General features: G+C 35.6%; 2 protein-coding genes across 3 annotated transcripts in view; one reads left to right on the top strand and one right to left on the bottom strand.

The window, feature by feature from the left end:
* Positions 1 to 845: 845 nt before the first annotated feature.
* SHISAL2B (shisa like 2B) lies at positions 846 to 15,446 on the top strand. Its single transcript, XM_011371093.2, has 3 exons — positions 846 to 1,036; positions 5,281 to 5,438; positions 15,299 to 15,446. The coding sequence occupies exons 1-3, from the start codon at positions 846 to 848 to the stop codon at positions 15,433 to 15,435; spliced, it is 486 nt and encodes a 161-aa protein (XP_011369395.1). The 3' UTR covers positions 15,436 to 15,446.
* Positions 15,215 to 22,635, bottom strand: part of SREK1IP1 (SREK1 interacting protein 1) — a 36,014-nt gene continuing 28,593 nt past the window's right edge. For both annotated transcript variants that reach the window (XM_011371092.2, XM_023537219.1), the window contains exon 5: positions 15,215 to 21,551. In XM_011371092.2, the coding sequence (XP_011369394.1) occupies positions 21,362 to 21,551 (190 nt within the window). In that variant the 3' untranslated portion in view covers positions 15,215 to 21,361. The remainder of the gene's footprint in view (positions 21,552 to 22,635) is intronic.

The raw sequence follows: 22,635 nt of genomic DNA, 5'->3' as shown, positions 1-22,635 counted from the left end.
AAACCAAACAAAAAGGGGACAAAAGAAGTTTCCGCAGCTCTGTCAAACTGATGAAGGTCTCTTTCTCTATTTCCTTTGCCTCCTCTTTTTGCCCATCTCTGAAGAAAGTCCTTACTTTCTTAACGGAATCTCTTGCCTTTCTTTTTCCAGATTAACTGAACACAATGCATGAGAAATTTTCGTTTTTTTGTCTTTGACTTTTTCATTGGCAGATTTTAATGTTTCACGTGCACTTCTCAAAGAAGGGATACTTCTCAACATCTCTAGCCCGCATTCAGTGCCTTTTGTTGTGGCCACTAGCCCCAGTCCTTGGGTCAATGGCCCGTGGTGGGTAAAGCCTCCTTCAGTCCACCTCTGTTTGCGTGAACCCCACCTGCCCGTCCTTGGGCAAACAGAACTGCAACTTCGGCTTCACCTGTCCACACGGCAAACATGTCCTACACCTCCACTTTTCCCTCAGGGGAGATTTCTTTCTGGCATGGAGTGGGGACAGCTACAGTCCCCAGGCTGCTGATGAAGTAAGGGAAAGTGAAGGGGCGTCAGGAGAGCGCGAAGAAAGCAGATGGAGGGGGAAATAGAAGAGATGTGCAGGGCCAGACACCAGCGCATAAAAGGACCGACCACTCAGTAGCGAGGAGAAGCGCGAGTAAGGCGACCAGACACCATGTGGCTAGGGGGAGGAGAGAGAGCAGAGGAGGCGCGCGAAGGCTGAACGCCCAGGCAGCCAGACCCCAGATCGCAAGAGGGGAACCGGGAGGAGGGGCTCGGCGGGCGCTGGCGGTGCAGTCCCAGGATAGATCGGGGTGGCAGGGGGTCTCGCGTTACCCTGCCCAGAGCCGCCCGCGATGGGCGAGGCGAGCCGGGTGTGCTCCGGCTACTACAGCCTCAACCACAGCTTCGTGGAGTCCTTCCAGTGCCCCCGGCGCGGCGAGGCGGCCGCCCTCCTCTACTGCTGCGGCTTCGCAGACCTCAAGTACTGCTGCAGCGAGCCCGGCAGCTACTTCCCCTACAAGCACAGCTACATGTGGAGCCTCAGGTGGGCAGGGCAGGAGGCTGGCGGACAGGAGGGTCTGGGGAAGAGATAAGCAGTGCCACAGAGGGAGGAGGGAAGTCACCTGCGTCCCCGCGACCCGCTCAGGTCGGCTCCCTCCGGAAGGACGCGGAGCCTCGGAGGGTGGGTGAGGGCCCTACACAGACACCTCAGTCGGGCTGGAGATGTCCCGGGAGCCGGGACTCATCCGGCTAGGGTCAGACGGTGGCCGCCAGAGGTGTGAATCTGCGGAGGGACCACAGGCGAGGCGCGTGCGGGAGTAGCGCGGGCTTTGCGCCCAGGGCGCACCCAGCCAGCTCCCACTGGCCTGTCTCAGCTCCCCGCCCGCCTCCCCTGGGTGGACTGTTCTTCACATTCGCCGGGAACCAGTCCCAAGCAGGCAGCTCTGCTGGCGGAGAGACGAGACACACAACTAACTTGAGGAGGTTTTAATTCTTTTTTTGATTTCTTTGGGCATTTGGTGGATATGAATAGAAAGGGGCTCCTATGGGACCCATTTTAAGGCATTAACCAAGGATCAGAGTATTTTAAGTCTCTGGCAGGTGAAAAGGAATTGGCTGTATTCTTTAAATAACCAAAAAGGTAGGGAGGTAGGGTGTGTGTGTGTGTGTGTGTGTGTGTGTGTGTGTGTGTGCGCGCGCGCGTGCAAGAGACTGGGCTTTATAATTTGCCCTTTTCATTTGATCTGACATTGACCTCGAACCGAATTGGAGATCCACAGAGTTTTAGGTGCCATGGTTACACAATCTGTAGAAGCTTTCCAGGATACCCGCTTTCCCAATGCCTGAGCCATTTGGCCACTCCTGAAAAGTGAAGAGACTTTCTGAGGTGGGGTCTTTCTTGCCTCTTTTTCCTATGATGGGAATTTTACTTATTCCAGCTAGTATTTATGCAGATATTTTTCATTATGAAGTGTTTTCCCCGCCCACCCTTACACTCCAAAGGACTGGAAACTTTGAAGTTGATTCTTTCATTTTTCCTGGAGAATGAATGGGATGTCTGGATTATAGGGAAGAACTCCCACTCCTCCTTAAATTGTTTCTTACAAACCAGTTAGCTTATGTTTAGGACTGGAGAGAAAGAGGGGGAGAGCGAGAGCGAGAGAGAAGACTGCTACTAAGAAGATGAATAATTTTTATCCCAATCTCCTTGGATGATCCAGAATTTGGCATACATACCAAGTCTACAGCAAATTACTTTAACTGTTATTTCCAAAAGCAGTTTTATATATATATATTTTCTGTATTGCAAGCTTCAAAAAAATCTCAGAAGGAGTGCCCACTTACCAATGAGTTTAACTAACAAAGCTGAATTGTGTCAGTTCAGAGTGGGGCAAAATCCCCCCAAATAATGACAGCTTACCTTTATTATTTAGGGAAGCAATCTATATGGCACTGGCATATTATTTGGCCTTTTTGAAAATAACATAGCAACTCAGCTCTGAGTCTTGGGAGGTGTTAACAATGGTGGCAGTGCCTCCAACAGAGACTGGCAACCCTTAAATTAAACTCAATTGGAAAAATGCCTGAGATTCTGATTCCTGACACATTGTAAAGTGACAACAACGGAGGCTATTAACCCTTCCTAAGGCTTCTGAACAGCTTGCCAGGGTCTTCATTCAGCACTGACAAAATGGACAGTGCATCTCAGCTCCTGGGAAATATAAAAATCATTTCAACTGATGGAATCAGTTGGCAATATTAAACCTGGGGGTTCTTTTAGTTTGAGCTCTGAGAACACACTGGGGAGGTAAAAATTTAGAGTTATGTTTCCCTCATATTCTTTACTCTCGAACCCCTAATTTAAAATAGTTCAACTGTGAAAAATATTCCAGAAGTCACTAGCATTTGTTCTGAGATTCTGCAGCTGCTGGAGAAAGGCACAGGTATAGATAGCTACTACCCGTAAGTGAAGTTGCTAAGTAGGAGAATTGGTGCATTAATGTGACGACAGCTTCAGACTCTTTGTCACCTCAAGGATTGGAAAGCAAACTGCCATACAGTGCTGAGGAAAGGATAATTCTCTCTTTTCTGTGTTTGGCCCACTCCCATCTCTTCCTCTTACAGATCCCTGACTTTTTAGGACTCTGGACCTATTGTACAGAACAACACATGAGTTCAACATGTGTTTGTTGAAATGAATATTTTAGGAGATTCCTAGAGCTCAATCTTTATCTAGAGGTTCACATGCGTAAAGGAACATTTCTATAAAGTGGAACTGTGACATTAAAACAGTTTTTCAACATTATGAAGAACTTCCTTTCATAACAGAAAGCAGAAAAAAAGCATGCTTTATTTTTGTTTTTCCTTCAAATAGTGTGGACCGGTTTTTAAATTGTGTACATTAAAAGCCCGCAATATGTATATTGAATTAAAATGACAATTTTACTTTTAAATTGACTAAATTGCTCTCTTACTTTGCAGATTTTAAAAAAATAACCAGGTTCTTGTTTCAGGAATCTTTCCAGTTGTCTGGCCTCCTAGCTGCCTTGTGCAGCAGATAATATTAATTAAGTAGGTTACGTTCCCATGTGTCTTGTGTAGAGGCCTAACCATCCTTGACACATATGACCTACAAAGTCAGCTTTGGTGCAAACAAGCATGAAAGAGGAGTTGCCAGCAGCAGGAGTCTACACCTTGGGAGAGAGTGCACCAAGTGAGAGCAAACTCCAATTTAAATATGCTGACTCTAGCCACAAAATTACCTAGTCTTCACCTGTGAAGGGGAACAGGGCTGACATTTATAAACCACGCCCAAGAATCTCTGGAAGTTTAGCTCTATGTCTGTGGCTCAGGAGGCAATCTCTAAATTGCAGGGGTGCTTTATGTCCTAAAAACAAGGATAAATTGGATGAACTTAGCCCCTCACTTTTAATTCTGTTCTCCTTACTCCCAAAGCAGTGACACACCTGGCCTCTGTGCTCAAATTCTCTCTCCTTTCCCTTTTGGTACGTGTCAAATTCATCAGGGTCCTCCCTAATCTCCGAGAAACAGCGGAAGTCTACAGGCAAGCCAGGAAGATAATGAAGGAAAAGATCATTACTTTTTAATGATGATGATGACTTTTCAATTACTACAAGTGGATCAATCACCAGTAAATTATTATTCACTTCCATTTATGGAACATTTACTACATGCTAAGTACTCTACCAAACACTTAATAAGTGTACACAACACTATGGGAAGGTCAACAGAAGTATCTGCTCTTGAATAGCTTAAAATCTAATTATGCATTATATACATATGTATATATGTGCATATATATACATATGTATATATACATATATATATGCATATATATACATATGTATATATACATATATACATATGTATATATATGCATATATATACATATGTGTATATATACACATATACATATACATATATATGTATATTTTACACATCCACACATACATATGGTTTGTGAAAGTGATGTACATATATTTGCATATTAGTCTTTCAAGATAATTCTTTCTTTCAAGCTCCATTTCCCATTTAAAAGTATTAAGTTCACAGGTTTATGTAAACTATGTTATTTCTCAATTGATCAGCCTTATAGATAACTGTATCAGAAGGAATTACAAATTGAGCGAAGAGAAAATAATCTGATATACACTTTATTTTTAGAGAAAAGGACAAGGGTTTCTTCCTTAATGCTAGAAGTTATTGGTGTTATGGTCTTTTAGAAAGGAAAAATTCAGACTGAACAGACTTTATATAAATTTATATAACTGTTGCTTTCCTTTAATTAAACCTTCTTCTCTTTTGTAATAGTTGTGCTTTCATATATTAGTAAATGCTATCTCCCACACGTGTCTCCAAATGAAAAGTTCTACATTTCTGGTACACATTTACTTTACTACTTTTGCAAAGGCAAATGTTTTTCTACTCATCTTTTATTGGGGAACCTGATCTTACCTCCTACTATATATTAATAAGAGGTTTATTTGATTGAGATGTTTTTGAACTATCCTTAGATAATCGTTACCTTTTACCTGTCATGTGAATTCACATGATATTCTATACTAATATTAACATATACATGTATAGAGAAAATATGATAAGAATTTGATGGTAGAAAAAGGTGAGCTGTAGATTTTAATCACATACTGTTTGTACTAAAACATAATTTGGTTACAAATTCCTGAGGCAAGAAATAGCATTTAAACCTCTTTAGTTCCTATGTAAACCTATCTGTGTAACAGTCACAATGTTTTCTGTTTTCCTCAGCATTGGTGCCCTGACTGGACTGGGAATTGCTGCCCTTGTTTTACTTGCCTTTGTCATCAGCGTCTGTGTCCTTTGCTATTTATTTCTGTATACGAAGCCTCAAAGATTTGACACTGGCCTTAAACTTCAACACCTAGAGGTTTCTTCCACTCAAGAAGGTAATCAGTATCCATTATTTGTAGCCAATTACCTGCACTCTGTTCAAAAGAATAACCTGTACCTGGGTAACAGATCATACTGTTAATGAATCCTTTCTAAAATTCATTATGGGCCTGTATAAAAATTCACGAGAAATTAGGCCTTAATGATGAAATACCTTAGAGATATTGTGCCCAAGGAAAAATAGCAGCACGATATAAATGTTCTCATGAAAAAATAATACATTGATCCAATAAATCCACTTTAATGTACTTATGTCTCTTTCAGTTATAAAGGTTTTATTCTCTTGGAATTTCTAAATTTTGTTTTTGATAGAGCCAAAGAAGTCAAATAAATAGAGGAACAAAATACCTGATGATTAATTCTCAGTGTCGCATTACTTAGATGGGTTAGTCAATGGTCAGTTAAGCAGTTATCTGCATACCTATAGTGTACAGAATTCGGAGGACGCATATAAAATAACTCAGAGACATATAAGAGAGAAAAATAAATAGAAGACAGTCTCTGTTCCTGAATAGATTATGAACTAGTTAAGGTATAGTGGTGCGTGTAGCGTGACTATAAAGTAGGAAGAAATTTTTATGTTTGGTTTGTAGAACTGGGTCTCTTGTTACCTCAGTATAAAGTGCTACACAAATACTAATTATTATTATTAAGAAATTCAGAAAAAAATTGATTATTATTATTAAGAAATTCAGAAAAAAATTGTTAAAATTTTGTGAATAAAAATTTCTATTAGTGTATCTGAAATTCAGAAAAAAATTGTTAAAATTTTGTGAATAAAAATTTCTATTAGTGTATCTAAAAATAACCATGAGTGTTATTTTGATATGTACATTTAAAATATATTTTAATAAATTTAAAATACATATAACATGTAGAATATATATTAGGATATATAGAGAATATATAGAGAGAATATATATATATTTAGAATAAGACACAAATGTTCACTATCACTTAAAAAGTAAATGTTACTTTTAAAAAAATTAGAAAATTCTCTGCCCATATGTTCTATTTTAGCTGAATCCTGAAACTTATATTTATGGAACACGTGTTCTGTGATTTTATCAAATACACCACTACTGCATGACTGCATGAGCTCTAGTTTCCTTCTCTGGAGGAAACTAGGAGATGTCTCTTAGAGGGTAGCCTGTGTCACAGGGCAAGAGGCCAAGATCCTTTTGGAGTTCTCTTTCCCAAGTCTGAAGATTCCACGGCCAAATTGACAGGTCATTAGCTGAATTTAGTCAAATGGCTTAGGCCCAATTTCTCCATAGGCAAAATAAAGCAGTGGATTAGTAATTGTGAAATAATCATAAAATCAATTTTTGTCTCAGTTAGGTAATTCGAGCAATTCAGTTCTTAAATTTTACTATGAACAAGATTCACCTAGAGAGCTTGTTAGAACTATAAATTCCAGACTCTGTCTTTTAAAACAAATAGCTCTCTCCCTACTCCACCCTTGCTCCCCTCTGTCCCACCACAGAACGGCCATAGTGAGCCAGTTAAAACCAAAGTCAGGTCATGTCACTTCCCTCCTCAAAACCCTAATCACTTCCCATCTCCGCAATAGATATAGAATCTTAACTGTGACCTACCAGGGCTTTTGTGTCCTGCCCTCTCCACCCTTATTTCTCTCATCCCCTTACACCAGGTCACATTGGCCTCTTTGCCGTTCCTGGAAACTCCTGCCTCAAGACCTTTGTACATGCTGTCACCATTGTTTAGAATGCATTTCCTTTAGATACCTGCATGACTTGCACTTGCACTTTCTTTAAATCTTTACCAAAAGGCACCCTCTCAGGGAGTTCTTCCCTGTCACTCTACCTGCATTTTTAACTTCCCTTCAATATTTCATACCCTTTTCCTGCTTTATCTTTCTCTTAAGCATTTATCACTAATATATTATATATTTTAGTTATCTGTTATCTAACTTTTCTCCACTCCAACTAGAAAGTAAGTTCCAAGAAAGTAATTTTTGTCTTGTTTGCTCACTACGGTATTCCTAGTATCTTAGAACACCTAACTGAATGTTTGCTGGATGAACTGAAGGGAATAGCACTGCACGTCTATTTTGGTGATCAAAGGATCAGATTTATTGTCACCATTATAGTCATTAAACATCCATTGAGTGCTTCCTATCTACAATGCACTGCACTAAATAAAAAATTGGTTATTTTCCTGGTTTGTCTCAGGAACTGCTTCAAATGTTATTGCATGTTGGCTCTGAGAACCCAGCAACAGAATTAGTTGGCCTGTTGATTGGTCTTGTAGTCTTATTGCTGTTTAGCCGTGGAGATCAATTAACACACTCCCTATGTAGTTAGATGAGACTGCTTTCTTGCAACGAAATGTTCCCACTCTGCCCCTCTCAAAAACATATTTATCTAGTCAGCAAATTAATTCAACACATTTTTCCTGAGGACTTGCATTGGCAAGGCAGGATTCTATACGACCTGCTGCCTTTCAGCTGCTTTCAAATGAGGTGATTTTGGTCCCTTGGGTTGATTTTAAACAAATCATAGTGGAGAGCCCAAAACAAAATAGGTAATCCAAATGTCACTGGAATAAGAAGAGAAAATGGTTTATATTTGAAAGTGACCCTTTGAAGTGATAATTAAAAACCGCCGTTGTGCCATTGTTAAATATGCATGCTTCCACTACAGTGATTCTCCCACCTAGGAATGGATGCTGGTGTGATGGCAATTGAGAAAAGTCTTTACTTCATTTAAGGAATGCCTTAAAGGTTAGGAATGTGATAAATGTTTGCATAATAATCAAGCAAGTAAATATATATAGAGGAAAGTTGGTTTCACCAGCTACCACTCTTTTCTTTCAAAACTTTCTATACGTAAGAGGCAACCCCTCATAATTTTGAATTAATTTTTATAATTGAGATTGTTTTCATTACAGGCAATTTGAATGGTCTTGAGGGAAATGTGGGGATTTTTTTTGTGTGTGCACATACTAAAACTGGCTTAGGGCATTGGACTTTTTTGTTTTTATAAATGACAATAAATTTAAAAGTCTAATTGTAAACAATTTTGCCAAGAATTTTCGTTCGTGTGTCTTTATTCTATTGGGTTTCATTCTTTTCAATGCATATAATTGAAGGCTTTATACATTTTGAATTGATCCCGAAGGAAGCAAGTGACTGATAGTGACTGTAAAATTTAATTGGGCTACTTCCAGGGCTCATTTTGTAGAGAGGTCCAATTGCTAAGCAATTGATTTGCCTTTAAATTGTGAGCCACAATCATTTTCTTCCTTTTTAACTTTTGTGTTTTGAGTTATGCGTGTTTCAAATGCTAACGTTTAGAATACCACAGCTTGTAAATTGTGCTCTATAGGACAGATATATAGTTTTGAGCAGAAGATGGCTGTGTGAAGGGCGTCTTTCTGAGAGTGAGGGCTTATTTCATAAGATGTGGAAGAATTAATGCCTAATAGAGGAGAAATGAAAGGGGTGAATGAAAGCAGATCCCTGCTTCTCAAACTTTTTCACTGGAGAATCCTTAAAGGCAGACAAGAAAGGAACTTGTGCCTCTAGAATTCCAAGGTCTCGAGTGAAAAGATCTGCCTTAAGTCTCATGAGCTTTAAATTATTTGAAGTTGCCCATTTTATTTTTTTAAGTTTATGGGAATCGTCAATTTGACTGCATAATATAATGCCTTATTTTACTCTAATTGTATCTTCTTCTTTCCATATCTGAGTAAAATAGATGCTCTAGGAAGATAAAACCTAATCACCCTGTGGTTTTGAGTATTCATTGACACCTTGCACTTGTAGATATGGGTGGAGAATTGAGGGGAGAGGGAGGATTCTTAGATGCAGAATTTGTGATGAAAATTAGAGGGGCAGATATTAGCAGAGCTGCCTGACACACATAAATAGTACAGTTGTATGGGACTAATAGACAACTCCAAGCCTCTATTTGGTGGTTTCTTTTATAAAGGCAAGTGATATAAATGAAAAAAGGGCAAGCTAATCAGCAGTAAGACACAGTTGTCTAGGAGAAAAACATAAATTAAATATGGACTACTCAGAAAAAAAGCAAATTGTAGATCATATCATTTATTCTGCCTGTGAGCAAACTAGGACTTGGGCCAGCTCAGAATGGTCTGCTATAGTTCTTCTTAGAGGACACCCTCACTCTCCCGTTAAAAACAGAAACAAAAACTTTCTTTCAATTCACTTTCATTGTAGGAAAATTAGAAAATATAGTGAAACAAACAAACAAATAACATCATCCATGATCCCACCACACAGAATAATACCTATTAACACCATGGTGAATATTCATGGATTTTTTTTCTATGTGTCTTTAGATGCATGTACATAACAAAATGGGTGGAAAATGAGTCTTCTAACACGACTTTTTTTTTCCACTGAGCAATATTGATCTTTGTTTGCCATTAAATAAATACCTTCACCATCATTTTTAATGGTTCTATTTTATTACCTTGATGGAGTCCTATTTTTATTCTTATTTTGATATAATTTCATACTTCTAGAAGTACAAATATAGAGAAGGCTGTATACCTTTTCTCGGATTTACTAATAGTTAATATTTTGCCTCATTTTTTTCATCATTGATTTTCTCTTGATGTATATTTTCTGAACCATTTGGAAATAATTTGCAGCTATCATGCCTTTTAACCATAAATATTTCAGTATGTATTTCCTACGAACAAGGGTTTCTTACGTAATTATAGTATATTTATCAAAGTCAGGAAGTGTAACATTGATACAGTAATATTATCTAATCTTCAGTTTATATTCAAATTTTCCCAATATCCTTAAAAGCTATTTTTTTCTTTCTAGGATCTAGTCCAGAATTATATCTTGTAATTAGCTATTGTATTTCTTTAGTGTCCTTTGATCCTCAGCCTTTCTTTGTCTTTCATGATCTTGGCATTTTTGAAAAGTAAAAGCCAATTATTTTATACGGTGTCCCTCAATTTGTTTGTCTGATGTTTCTCATGATTGGAAGGAGATTATACATGTTGACAGGAATACCACAGAAGTTATATCCTCAGGGCATCGTATCAGGAAATACATAATATTGGTTTGTCTCATTATTGGTGATGTTAACTTGGATTCTCTGGTGAAGGTTGTATTTGCTGGGTTAATTCATTGAAAAGTCACTATCATTTCCCTTTGTCATTACTAAGTAATTTGTTGGGGGAGGGGTACTTTGAAACTATGAAAACATTCTGTTCTTCCTTAAATTTATACCTACCTATTAACGGCTAACTGAATATTTTCATTTAAAATTTCAAAATAATTTCAAATTATTCTACTTGTAAAATGTTGATTTCTAAACTCATCATTCCTTCTACATTTATTAGTTATTCAACTCTAGGAAAAGCTTTCCCCTTCTCTCCTACTTATTTACCTATTTGTTTATTTATTAATTTCAGTATGGACTCAGATTCTTTATTCTAAAATATTCTCTTACTAGCATTTACCGTTGTCCTTGAGTTATCTCAAATTTAGCCTGTGGAAGCCACTTTAAATTGGGTCCTGTGTCCTTTTGAAATGTGTCCATCATTTTTTGAGCACTTCTTTGCTTTCTGTCACAAGATGTTCTAGGGCATCCTGTACTCTCCTTGTTCCAGCCATGGAATTGCCATTTCTCCATGAAGCCTGGTTCATTTTAGTTGTGAATGGTATTTAGCAACCAAAGTCTGGGTTTACCAAATTTTATTAAATTAATGACTTTGAACTAGCTTCCATTTTCCTCTCTTATGCACAAATGTTGAACATTTAAGTATTTCCTTAACATAAATCCCTGGGAGTGAAATTGCTGACCAAAGGATGGGCACATTACTAAAGGCTTTGGATACAAGTTGCTAACTGCCTTCCAGAAAAATACTATTTCTTGGGTATTATTACTTCAAAAATGTAGATTTTACTTATTTCATTGAGAGAAATAATGTGGTATTTTATTTTACCTAATTAGGAGTGAGAGTGGACATTTCATGGCTTTGTATGAACTTTCCATACAGCAACCAAACTCTTTTCACATGTATTGTAAATGTTTTTCAGTCATTTCCTTTTTAATTTTGTATGTGTCCATTTTTCAATTTCAGTTCTCCTTTTGTGATTTCTTCCTTTATTTTCATACTTAGAAAGTTCTCACCTCAGTATAAGATATAAAGATATTCACTTATTATCTTCTAATACATTTATTCATTTGTTTTTAATATTTAAATCTTAAAATCCTGGAATTTTAATTTTGGTGGAAAGTGTGAGGTAGGGATCTGCCTTTATTTTTATTTTGCAAATAATGAGCTAATTGTCCAAATATTCATTGGATAATTCATCTTTCTCTTGTCAATTTAAAATGTCACCTTTGTCATAAACGAAATTCTTATGTATACTAGAATGTTTTTAGATTTTTTGTTCTATTATCAGTCTGTTTATTAAGCTAGTAATATACTTTTAAAATTATTGTAGCTATATAGTTTATTTTAATATCTCATTAGGCAAGACTTTTTCCTCTCTCCCATTATGATTCTTTTCCAGTTTCTTGTATGGGTCAGGCTTCCAAATAAACTTATGAATCACACTATCAAATTTTTAAAAATCAAGTGGCATTTTGATCGTTTTTGTACTCAATGTATGGATAACTCAGGGAGATATTTTTCTTAGTAGGCGTAACACTCCTTCAACAAATTCTGCTTAAAATTCATCAATTAGGCTGCCAAATTATTTCATAATATCATTCTTCATTTTGGAAAGGCTTTAAGAATTCATTGAGATCTTAGTAGAAGACCAGGTAATTTGAATTCAATGGCAGAAAAGGCCACTTGTGTCTCCTAAAGGGACTTCCTAGTTAAAATGAGCCTGGAATTTCCTATGACAGTTTTTGTCCTGGAATGTAGATAATCAAATTGCTCAGCAGAGCTCAGGGCACAGGGTTAGGCTATCCTAGCTGATGTTGGAACCAAAATGAAAACTAGAACTCAGTCTCTCATTGTGAAAACTCACTTAAAGGAATTAAAATATTAGCTAAATTTCTTTGTGAGTTAACGTAGTCATCAATATAAAAATTTAGCATTGCAGAAAAAGAAAGGAAAAAAAGGCCAATTGTGAAAAAAACAGAGTAGGAAAAGCATTTCTGGATAGAACTTACCTTGACTCATTCACAGGTGGGCAAAGCAATAGGGCAAGTCTAAGACTCGAACTTTCACAATGAATTTTTAGCTATATTTACATGAGATACCTATATATATCCTTGAGGGCACTGAAGGGAGAGGTCAATAGATCAGCAGGTTACTTACTAGTCAAGTTTTGCTCACTTTATGATTTACCTCAGATCTACTCTTGTGCATCATGTTAAATTTAAAGGGAAAACAACCTCTTGCAAACAAACAAACAAAAAGCCCTTTTAGGGTGTAAATTTAAGATTGCTTGTTTCCACTAGAAGGAACTGTGGGATGAGTGGGATGTATTTATTATTTCCTACTAAATAATAAAGTAAGCCAGCAGATTAGTAATTAGAAGCTGCTGTAGGACTGCAGAACGGTAACACAGGTCCCAGGATATAGGCAGACAGTGGCAGGAAAGTTTAATTACAATTCTGCCAGATAGCAAGGAGCTGAAGACCAGCAGAGGTCCCCAGCATTTTGTTGTTGTTGTTTCAAAATGGCAGGCAAGAACAGAATTCATAGAAGAGCTATAGAATAAACGGATCTCTGAGGAATGGTTCTGAAAATGAATGCAAAATTTGTTATCAAAAAATATATATCGGCCTAGTTTGTGATGAGGATTAACGGAAAGATTTTATTTGATGAATGATTTAAATGATGGCAAAGGCTAAAGCTTTAATTTAAATGCCAGTCTGAGAGATATAGGATTAAAGGAAAGGTTGAGATTTACATATGACCAGACCCCCCTCCTCCCCCCAAAAAGAATGAAAATGGAAAGTGAGCTGCAGAAAGAAAAAATGTCAAGCTAGGAAAGCATAGAGATGTTGGGTCTTTGCAATCTGCACTCAGGTAAAGAAAAGGAGGAATTAAATAAGAAAAATCCTTTGTGTGTAACAAATCCCTTGGGAGCTCAATGAAATTCCAGATTTATTTAAAATCAAATCCATATCGTAATCTAGTGACAGGAAAGAGGCAGCTGGTTTTATCCCTACTTTGTTAGTTAAGAAATTAGTTTCTACTTATTAAAGCAAAACTTGGAAAAGCTTGAGGTTCCTGGGGACTTTTCCTTCTTTCTCTTTTAAAATCCTTCCAAAAGGATGCAGTTAGCTCAACTCTGTTACCACTACAGCCCAATTCATTGCAGTTATTTTTCTGTAAGTCCAATTACTCCAACTTACCAGAGGGATACACACTGATTTTAATAAGCTGCAGGAAAAAGCGAACATCAGGGATATTAACTTGCTATTCAAAGCTCCTGCTTCAAATGATGTTTATAGCAAATCTTTTTCTGTTCGTGTAGCAAGCTGGTTTTGTTAGAACTGCTTTGTCTTCATAGGCCAATCTGAGAAACAATTTTTGTAACTACACTGGTTAGAAAGATCCAGCGGCCATGGAAACAACAAGTCAGGGCTGGAGAATGGGGATCTTCACATGTCTTAGATGAAGAAAAATCTATAATACTGGCCTGTACTTTGCAAGACTTTAAGTCTCTGAGGGCAGTAGTCAGGTTAGTGAACTCTTTCAGTTGTTGCCAGGAAAATGCATAATGGAAACTAGAGCTATCAGAATGGAGATGACAGAGAGAACCTCAAAGTAAGTTTAGAAATAATTTCCCGAGTTAATTTACCATAAAAAAATACAAAAAGGAAAACTGAATGTGACAAGGTAGATAAAAACACCTTGAAAATCTGATTAAAATATTGTGAATTTAAGTATGTAAAAAGCTTTCAGAAACACATTAAGGACTTGAATTAAACATTAGTTTTTCAGACTTTCAGGAATTCTAATAAAATATTTAAAGAAATGATCATATAAGATACAAATGCTACACAGGTAATACAAAACTGATTTACATCTTATATCTTTGATCTTTTATATCTTTACCTGCTATGATACTGAAGAGTACAAACAACACATTTTCCAAATATTACATGAGGAAAATAGTAAATGCTTAAGTATGTAGTAGTTAAATTTGAATCAAATATGTTTTTGAAAGTCTACTTTGCAAATAACAGTCAAGAACTGATCAGTTTATCAAATTTTCATGCCAGCTTTCCCTACTATATTTATCTTAAACAGTTTTGCTTGCTGATTGGGCAAAGGAATACTTTCCAGGCTAGAAAATGATGTGCCTTCAACAAATGAACTTTAAAAAAATCAAATTATATGGTGGAAACATCATGATAGATATTTGGAAGTAGAATATTATTTTACCACCGAAAAAGTTCTCTATCCTTGTGCACTCTGGACTTATATTTATATATGAGTGAATGAGATTGTAGTACAAATATCTTTTTTAAAAATTTTATCTACATTGATTATGATGGCAAAGCTTTAAAGAATGTTGGAAATTATAATGATTGGCTTTAGTATAGTTTTGTTGACTTTATGCATAGGGACAGTCACACTTTTATTAAACAACCCATAAAACTGGTACCTTCTTAACAGATGTGTGGTTTCTCCCATGGAAGCACGGTGAAGGAAAGGTTAGTATGGAAATAAAATTTGTACTTCTGCTACTGAATATTTCCCTCATTTGACTTTCAAGAAGAAATGCTAAAAAACAAGTTTGAAATAATTCAGTTCTCAATCATTCACATCACATTCTCAAGACATTTTCAATATTGCTACAAAGTTTATTTAAGTCAAATTTTATGTCATAATTTCACATAATTATTTCATTTTGTTCTATTTGCAGGCAACTCAAATAGGAAAACCAAAGCCCCCAATTCAAATGCAGCATCAAATTCAACAAATGAAACATCCTATGAAGCTGATGATGTAATTCAAGAAAAAACGATGGATACAACACAAATCAACATTGTGTATTATTAAAAATCCTGTGTTGTAAAAGTTCATTGGAAAGATGAAACAATAAAAATAAAGAGTGCATTTCAAATAATTTGTAATAATAATTTTCAAAAATTTGCCACCCACTCACAAAGCAAGACACAGATGTATTTTTTATCATTCAATTAATTTACTGAATACCCACTAAGGGTTGATAGTTTTTTATGTGTGTAAGTTTACATTAATTTACTAAGATCTTTGTACATTACATGAAATTATCCTAATACTTCAGGAGACATTTAAAAAAAATTTGGTATTCTTATTTATTTTTCAATTGCAGTTGATATTTAATATTTTATATTAGTTTCAGATGCACAGCATAGTGGTTAGACATTCACATAATTTATGAAGTGATCACCCTGATTAGTCAAAGGATTTATCCATAACATAGACAAGTAAACCTATCTCAGTGAGGAACGATAAGAAATTTATGTCACATTACCAGCATTTCACAACTTTTTGGTACTTAGAGGCAGTTACTTTTCTAAGAGATGGTACTAGATAGGTAGATTTCAGGGAGAATGGTCTTATAAACTAGAGGTGGCATGCCAGTCTCTTAGATATCAACCCACGCCTTTTTTAGAGGATTTGCTGGGCACACAAACAACAATAATGCCTTTATAAAAGCTAACATTCAGTAACAAAATGTGTCACATTGGATAATCTGCATAATAAATATTTTCTGCATGCCAAAGGATAACCATAACAAAAATCCTTCACTGCTAAAGTTCCTAAGGAATTTCTATAATGAAAGTTAGACAAACAAGTTCTCTGATACCTAAGGCTATTGCAGTAATACCACTTAGACATCTAGAAATAAAACTACAGTTTCTGCAAATTGCAATTGTCTTAAAAGATATTTTTTCTTACGTGCGATTGCTATTATAAGAACACAGACCTGGTTTTATAATGGAATTCAATAGGAAAAAAGGATTAATTTTAACCTGGCTGTACTGAACACATCTACTATGTTGTATAAAGTTTCTGTAGTTGAAAGATTAGCCTTTCAAAGTGTGATGAATATAGCTTCTTGTCTGACAGGAAAAAAAAAAAAAAGGAATGCCTATTGGTCTCAGGCATGCAAAGCTCAAGATTAGAAAATTTTGATCATTAGCTTGTCAATATTTCTACCAAGAACTGAGGATATCTTTTAAACCAGTACTGTCCAGTAAGAGTTTCTGAGAAGATGGAAATGTTCTTTCTACATTTACATTGTCTGGCATGATAGCCACTAGCCACATGTGGCTACTGGGGACTTGAAATGTGGCCAGTGCAACTGAAGAAATACATTTTGATTTTATTTAATTTAAATAGCCACACATGTCTATATTGACATCATAGTTCCAGATTATCATTGCAACAGCCTACTGCCGGTGTTAGATTTCATGTTCAAAAAGAACACAATTTTGCCAATGTTTAAATATTAAAACTGCTTAGAGTACATTCACGGTTTGAAAGTTGAAACATTACTATTTTAAAAATGACATTTTATGTGGTCATGAAAGCAAAGAATTCTCGTTTTTTCTGTGAAAACACATAAAGCATTTGTGGTATTTCTTGATCTTTTATCCAGCTTGACTAAAAAAAAATTAAAAATCCCAGAAAAATCAGCTATCTTAATACACAGATATTAACAATCATATTATTAATTAGATGTTGCCTTATGAAAATCCGGGCTGAGAAAGTCTAGTTAAGGCACTGGCACAGTTCTACTTTTGTTGCTCAGGGGCAAGGGCAGATACCATGAATGACACAAACAGCAAGAGACTGGAAACCCAGGGCCAGCAAAATGCTCACGGTCCCTCAGACTCCTCCTAGCCTGTGGGCAGGCATGGGGCCAGGCATGGTTGGATGCACCATGGGTGTGCTCCGAGAGAGGCATCCCAGTTCTCTGGAACTCTGCATATTTTAGAGGAGTTGGGAGAAGACAAATGAGGTCAGAAGACCCTGGGCTCTGTAACTGGGATTATCTGCAAGTGGTATAAGAAACCTACTGTTCTTGGATGCCAACTGCCCAAGAAGGCTGAATCCCAGCACTAGTATCAGTCGGAGTCCTTGAAGCACTCCCAGCTAAGCCAGGTTACCTGAGGGAGAGCCATAGAATGTCAGTCAAAAATAATCTAAAATAAAATTAAAAACACATTTCAAAGTATGTGCATATTCATATAATTCTGGGGATAAGTCTGATAATACAGTAGATTTCTGTTTTTAGAAGACTTAAGTCACTAATATTTGGTAATAAAGAGATCTTAGAAAAGTGGGTCTAGAAGAAGAGTACAAATAATGACATAAAGATTCAAATTATTTTCTATGTGGCCTTCTAATGAGAGCAATTTCATCTTCAATTTTATCTTTTAAAACTTGTGGAATTGAATTATGAAATGGATGAAACCAAACTCCAATAAAAGTTATTTGTTTCCTTAAAACTCTCTATTGGTGTCTCATTGTTTATAAATTAGAGTCCAAGTTCACAAACATGGAACATAAGACCTCTTTCTTTTGTTCCTGAGAACATAAAATGTTAGTCTCAATTCCTACCACTTCCTGCCTCACATATTCCTTGTAATTCTTGACACACATACCCCCAAACTTTTTCTACTGTGGTCTTTGTTCACAGTATCCACTTGGTCAGGAACTGTCATAACTGCCACCTTCTGCTTCAATCAAAATGCACTTCAGGCATTACTAAGTGGCCTCTTTTGACTTCTCCAAACTAGGTTAAGTACCCCTCTGTGTTTCTGTAAACCCACATTCAGGTCAATTACTGGCTGTATTTATACACAATGATTCTGCTGTTTTCTGTTTCTCCTACCAACTAAACTGTGAACCTCTTCATGGAAGCAAATGAATCTTTTTAATCTCTGTATCCTCAGTACTTAGCGGAGTGTTTGCCATGCTAGGCCCTCGACAAATGTTTGTTGAATAAAGAACTCAATGGCATTTTTGTCAGCACTAGTAGTAACTCTTCAACCTAGTTTAATTGAAGGTGACATAGGGTTATGTAATTTTAGAGTAGTAAATATAGACACATACTGTTGTTTTACTACTTATTTGCTGATATTTTGGCCTCAGAGAACCAAAGATGCAAACAGATCTCTATTAAGAGTGAAGAACTGGGGATACCTCTGACAGATTTTAGCCAACAGATGATATGGAAAAAAGAAATAGGGAATTGTGTAGGGGGTAGGTCCATCAGCTCAAAAGCAATAGCCCCAAAGTGTTCAGATAATCTGGTTACAGATATAAATCTAAACATAAACTCTGCCTGCATCTAGTGAAAATGACATACATTTGGTGGTAAGGATCCCCCTCAAATATTGATTATCTGCTTAAAGAAGTTGAATATGTTTGACAGATGTATTAAAAAGTTCAACCCTTACCATCACAGAATGCTACCTGCTTATCTGTAGTAATTTCTAAAGTGGATACTACTACTTGAATTTAGTAAAATATTGATACTCATATATATTAAGGTCTGGAAGGGATCTCAGAGATAATTTGGTACAATATAGATGAAAGACACCAAGGCCCAGAGAAGCTAAAATGACTTTGCTGAAGATCAACAGAGGTAGTTAGAAAGTACAGGATTTTTTGGATTTTTACTATTAAATTCAGTTTTCCTTCTGCTACATACTGCCTGAAAGGAAACTTCACTATTTTTCCCCTAAAATAACCAGTGAGATTTGCATCCAATCCCAATAATAACAAGATCACTTTAGAAGAAAATTACTTAGAAAAATAAATGAATGTTATTCAGATGAGATATTCTATAAACTAATCTCAAATGATGAAAAATTTACTTAAGAATATTTCTAAGATTGTGAAAAATAATTACTGAGAATTAAAATCTTTTAATTTGCATGTTATATTAGTTAATGAAGGCCGAATTTTATATAACTCTTCTGAACCATTATTGTGTCACCATTCAGAAAACAAATACAAAGAGCCAAATAATAACTCATTAACAGAAATAAAATTTACAAATTAAACTTAAATTTAAATAAATATTAAATTAACTCTGTTCACTACAATTACTATCATTTTTAACCATGTCATACACTAAATGGAATTAGGCCATCCTTTTGCATGCAGCATTTTCCAATCATTTAAAAAACTTTTTTACTTATTATTTTTTATCTTGATAGCCAAAGAACTATATTTTTATAAAATAGTCTTCAAAAATACATAAAGTAAATCAAAGGAAAAACAAACCTAATAGCCCCACATTTCTCTCCAAATAACTGACTGAACTATTTTAAAAAAAAAATTTCTTTTTGAGGAGGCCATATGACTACATTAGGTTATGGAAAAGCTAGCCGTGTGAGAGCTTCCATGGCTATAATGCTAGAATAGGGATGTGGGTGTAGCATCCCTAGAATTAGAGCATGGTAAGCAAACGTAAGAGGAGCTATGAGGCCTCCCCCAGTCTTACTGAGGTCGTGTCAGGCAGGGTTGTTAGGTAAAGAAAGAATCAGTACACCTTTCTTTAAATTCATCTGCAGCCATGTCTGTGGATTACAAATTTGAAAATTTATAATCGAACCACAGTACGGTACTTGCAACCTTTGGTGTTGTGCCATGATAACTGATTGACTTTTGATGCTGCTACAATAATAAGTATTTAACTTACTACTGGGCATAGGGGATACCCAAGTGTTAAGCATAGCAACTAACACTAATCACTGTTGAAATTAAAACTGTAAGAAACATTTACATCTACTAATATGCGTTTGAAAATGCCTACCTATATAAAATTTCCATTGTTATAGAAAGACTTTCATGATGCAACTCCCTGGTTTTTAAATTTTAAAAAGTACAGAATAAAATTCTTAATCCTAAATTTTTGTCACTGCTCCTGAGATTTATGACTGAAGGAAGAGTGGAACACCTCAAACTGGTCATTTATGAAACCATAAATTCAATGTGAAACCTGCTTTAAAACTACAAATTATTTCAGACAAATAAATATATATGTTCACATTTATAAAAATTATCCACATTACTCATAGAAATAAGCTTTATAAAATTTACATACTGAATACAATAACAATCAATTCTAATGAAGATTTAGCTGTCATTCTTCTAAATAAAAAGTGCTGTGTTTGAGGTATCACTTTACGACATGCCAATATGGCACATTTGTAAAACAACCCAGGAGTCAATCTTAAAAACCCTGTCCAACACAGCATCATCTCTATTGGATGAACAGGCTGAACTAGAAGAAATATTTTAATTGTTATAAAAACAAAAGAGGGGGGTATTAGAAACTCTGCATGTCATAAAACGGTGAAACTTTGTTATAAATATTTTCATTATCATCTTCCTGCTAACACCATTCATTCATTTAAAAAGTCCTGGTCAAGACCAATAAAGCAGCTTCATCTCCTATGACATCCAGAAGAAGGCTAAAGGTTTAAAAATTACAGTGAAGAATTTCACTATCTTCATACATTATCATAGGCTATAAAAAGGTATTCAATTTATCAGTGTCAAGAGCAAAGCATTATCTCCTACTTCACTGTATCATTGGCAGGTGAACACTTGATTTAGCAATACTCATTAACTGCTAGGTAGATTACCCGTGTTGACTTTAGTAAAGCCATTTACAATAATTTATGAAGCAATAATACTAGTCAGACATACAAACAAATACCAAAAAGGATGTGTTTTGTGTATAGATATCCATACTTGGGGCACAGTTACCAAGTAATAACACTGATTCAATACTTTATAGTCATAACACATTAAAAATATATTGCCAGAGGATAATGGTCCCATATACATAAAAAAAATGTCTATATAGAAAAGATTGTGATTTATTGCAAAGCATAATTATATAGCAAATTCCAAGAAAGGGCAAATGATTTTCAAAACAAATTTAAAAATTTAATGGCTTAAGCCATAGCCTCAGTTACTTTTTGGAGACTTCAGAACTATTAGGGGTGGAAGAATGCTTTTCCTTTTTTCTTTTCTTTTTTTCCTTTTTGTGATGTTTTCCCTTTTTTGACTTATTCTTTTTCTCTTTTTTCTTTTCTTTCTTCTGATATTTTTGTTTCTTTTGTTTTGAAGTGTCTTCTTCAGTGGAACTGGATGAATAAGACCTACGGGTAATAATATATACTGACTGATAGTTGCATTAATAGCCGATAGGTAAATTTAAATGGGATTTGAACTGCCTTAAATTCTTCCTGGAGCAAAGTGGAGGTATAAACAGAGAAACTCGAAATGTGCTTTATATATTTGTATTCTCTTAAAATGCCGAATTTAGAATTTTTGCCACTTGGTCACAGAAACTAAACTGACAAAACAAATACCTATTTCATTCAACTCTAGTAATAAATTTTAGATTCAGTAAGGATGAAATGGTTTTTCTGATTTTCAGTTTTTTATCCTGTTGTACCCTTCGAAATCTTGTAAGAAAAAAGAAGTGGCATTTGCAAAGTCTTGTTATGTACACAATTCACTTGTGCATGTAACAACTTGCTAGCATATTCTCTTAAAAGAGCCACAAAAGAATGCAATTATATAAAAAGGGCTGTAATTATACATCTGTCTAAATGGATGGAAGATGGAAATTAACAAAATAAAAACATTTTTGTTAATTCTTTTAATTTTTCAAGTTAAAGTACCTGATTCTTCTAGATGCAGAGTGATACAGATGAACACTTGCATTCCAAAATAATTTCACTAGATACAGAAAACATGCTTTTAAATGAATATTCTATATAAATGAATGAGGACAATTTACCATTATACTTTATTTTTCTGTTACTGTAATACTAAATTAGAAAAGAACTGTAGAATTCCTTCTTCTAATATTAAAACAAAAAAAAAAATAGAAAACCCAAAACAGAAGCCATTTGTTAAACTCTTATATGAAGAAGTGTCCAACAATCTACCCACACCCAAACCCCAAATATGAATGACAAGTCAGAAACTGAGTTAATTTGAAATAAAAAAGGTATCTCAAGAGAAAGCTCAGTGATCTAGACATTAGAAGGTAAAACCCAAACTAAGAAAACCTGAGAGACATAGAGAAGGATAAAAAGTAAACCCACGAGACTACAAGGCTGCATCCACAGAGTAACATGTAACATGTGTGAAACTCCTTGACTGCCTTGTTTAGAGACTCCGAGTTTCCCCCCGTTCTCTCATATTGTGTTTCTTTCTTCTCCTTGTCTACTT

The sequence above is a fragment of the Pteropus vampyrus genome, unplaced genomic scaffold (genome assembly GCF_000151845.1).
Source record: "Pteropus vampyrus isolate Shadow unplaced genomic scaffold, Pvam_2.0 Scaffold182, whole genome shotgun sequence".
NCBI lineage: Eukaryota > Metazoa > Chordata > Mammalia > Chiroptera > Pteropodidae > Pteropus > Pteropus vampyrus.
The sequence above is the reverse complement of the archived record's forward strand: the minus strand, read 5'-3'. Positions and strand labels throughout refer to the sequence as shown.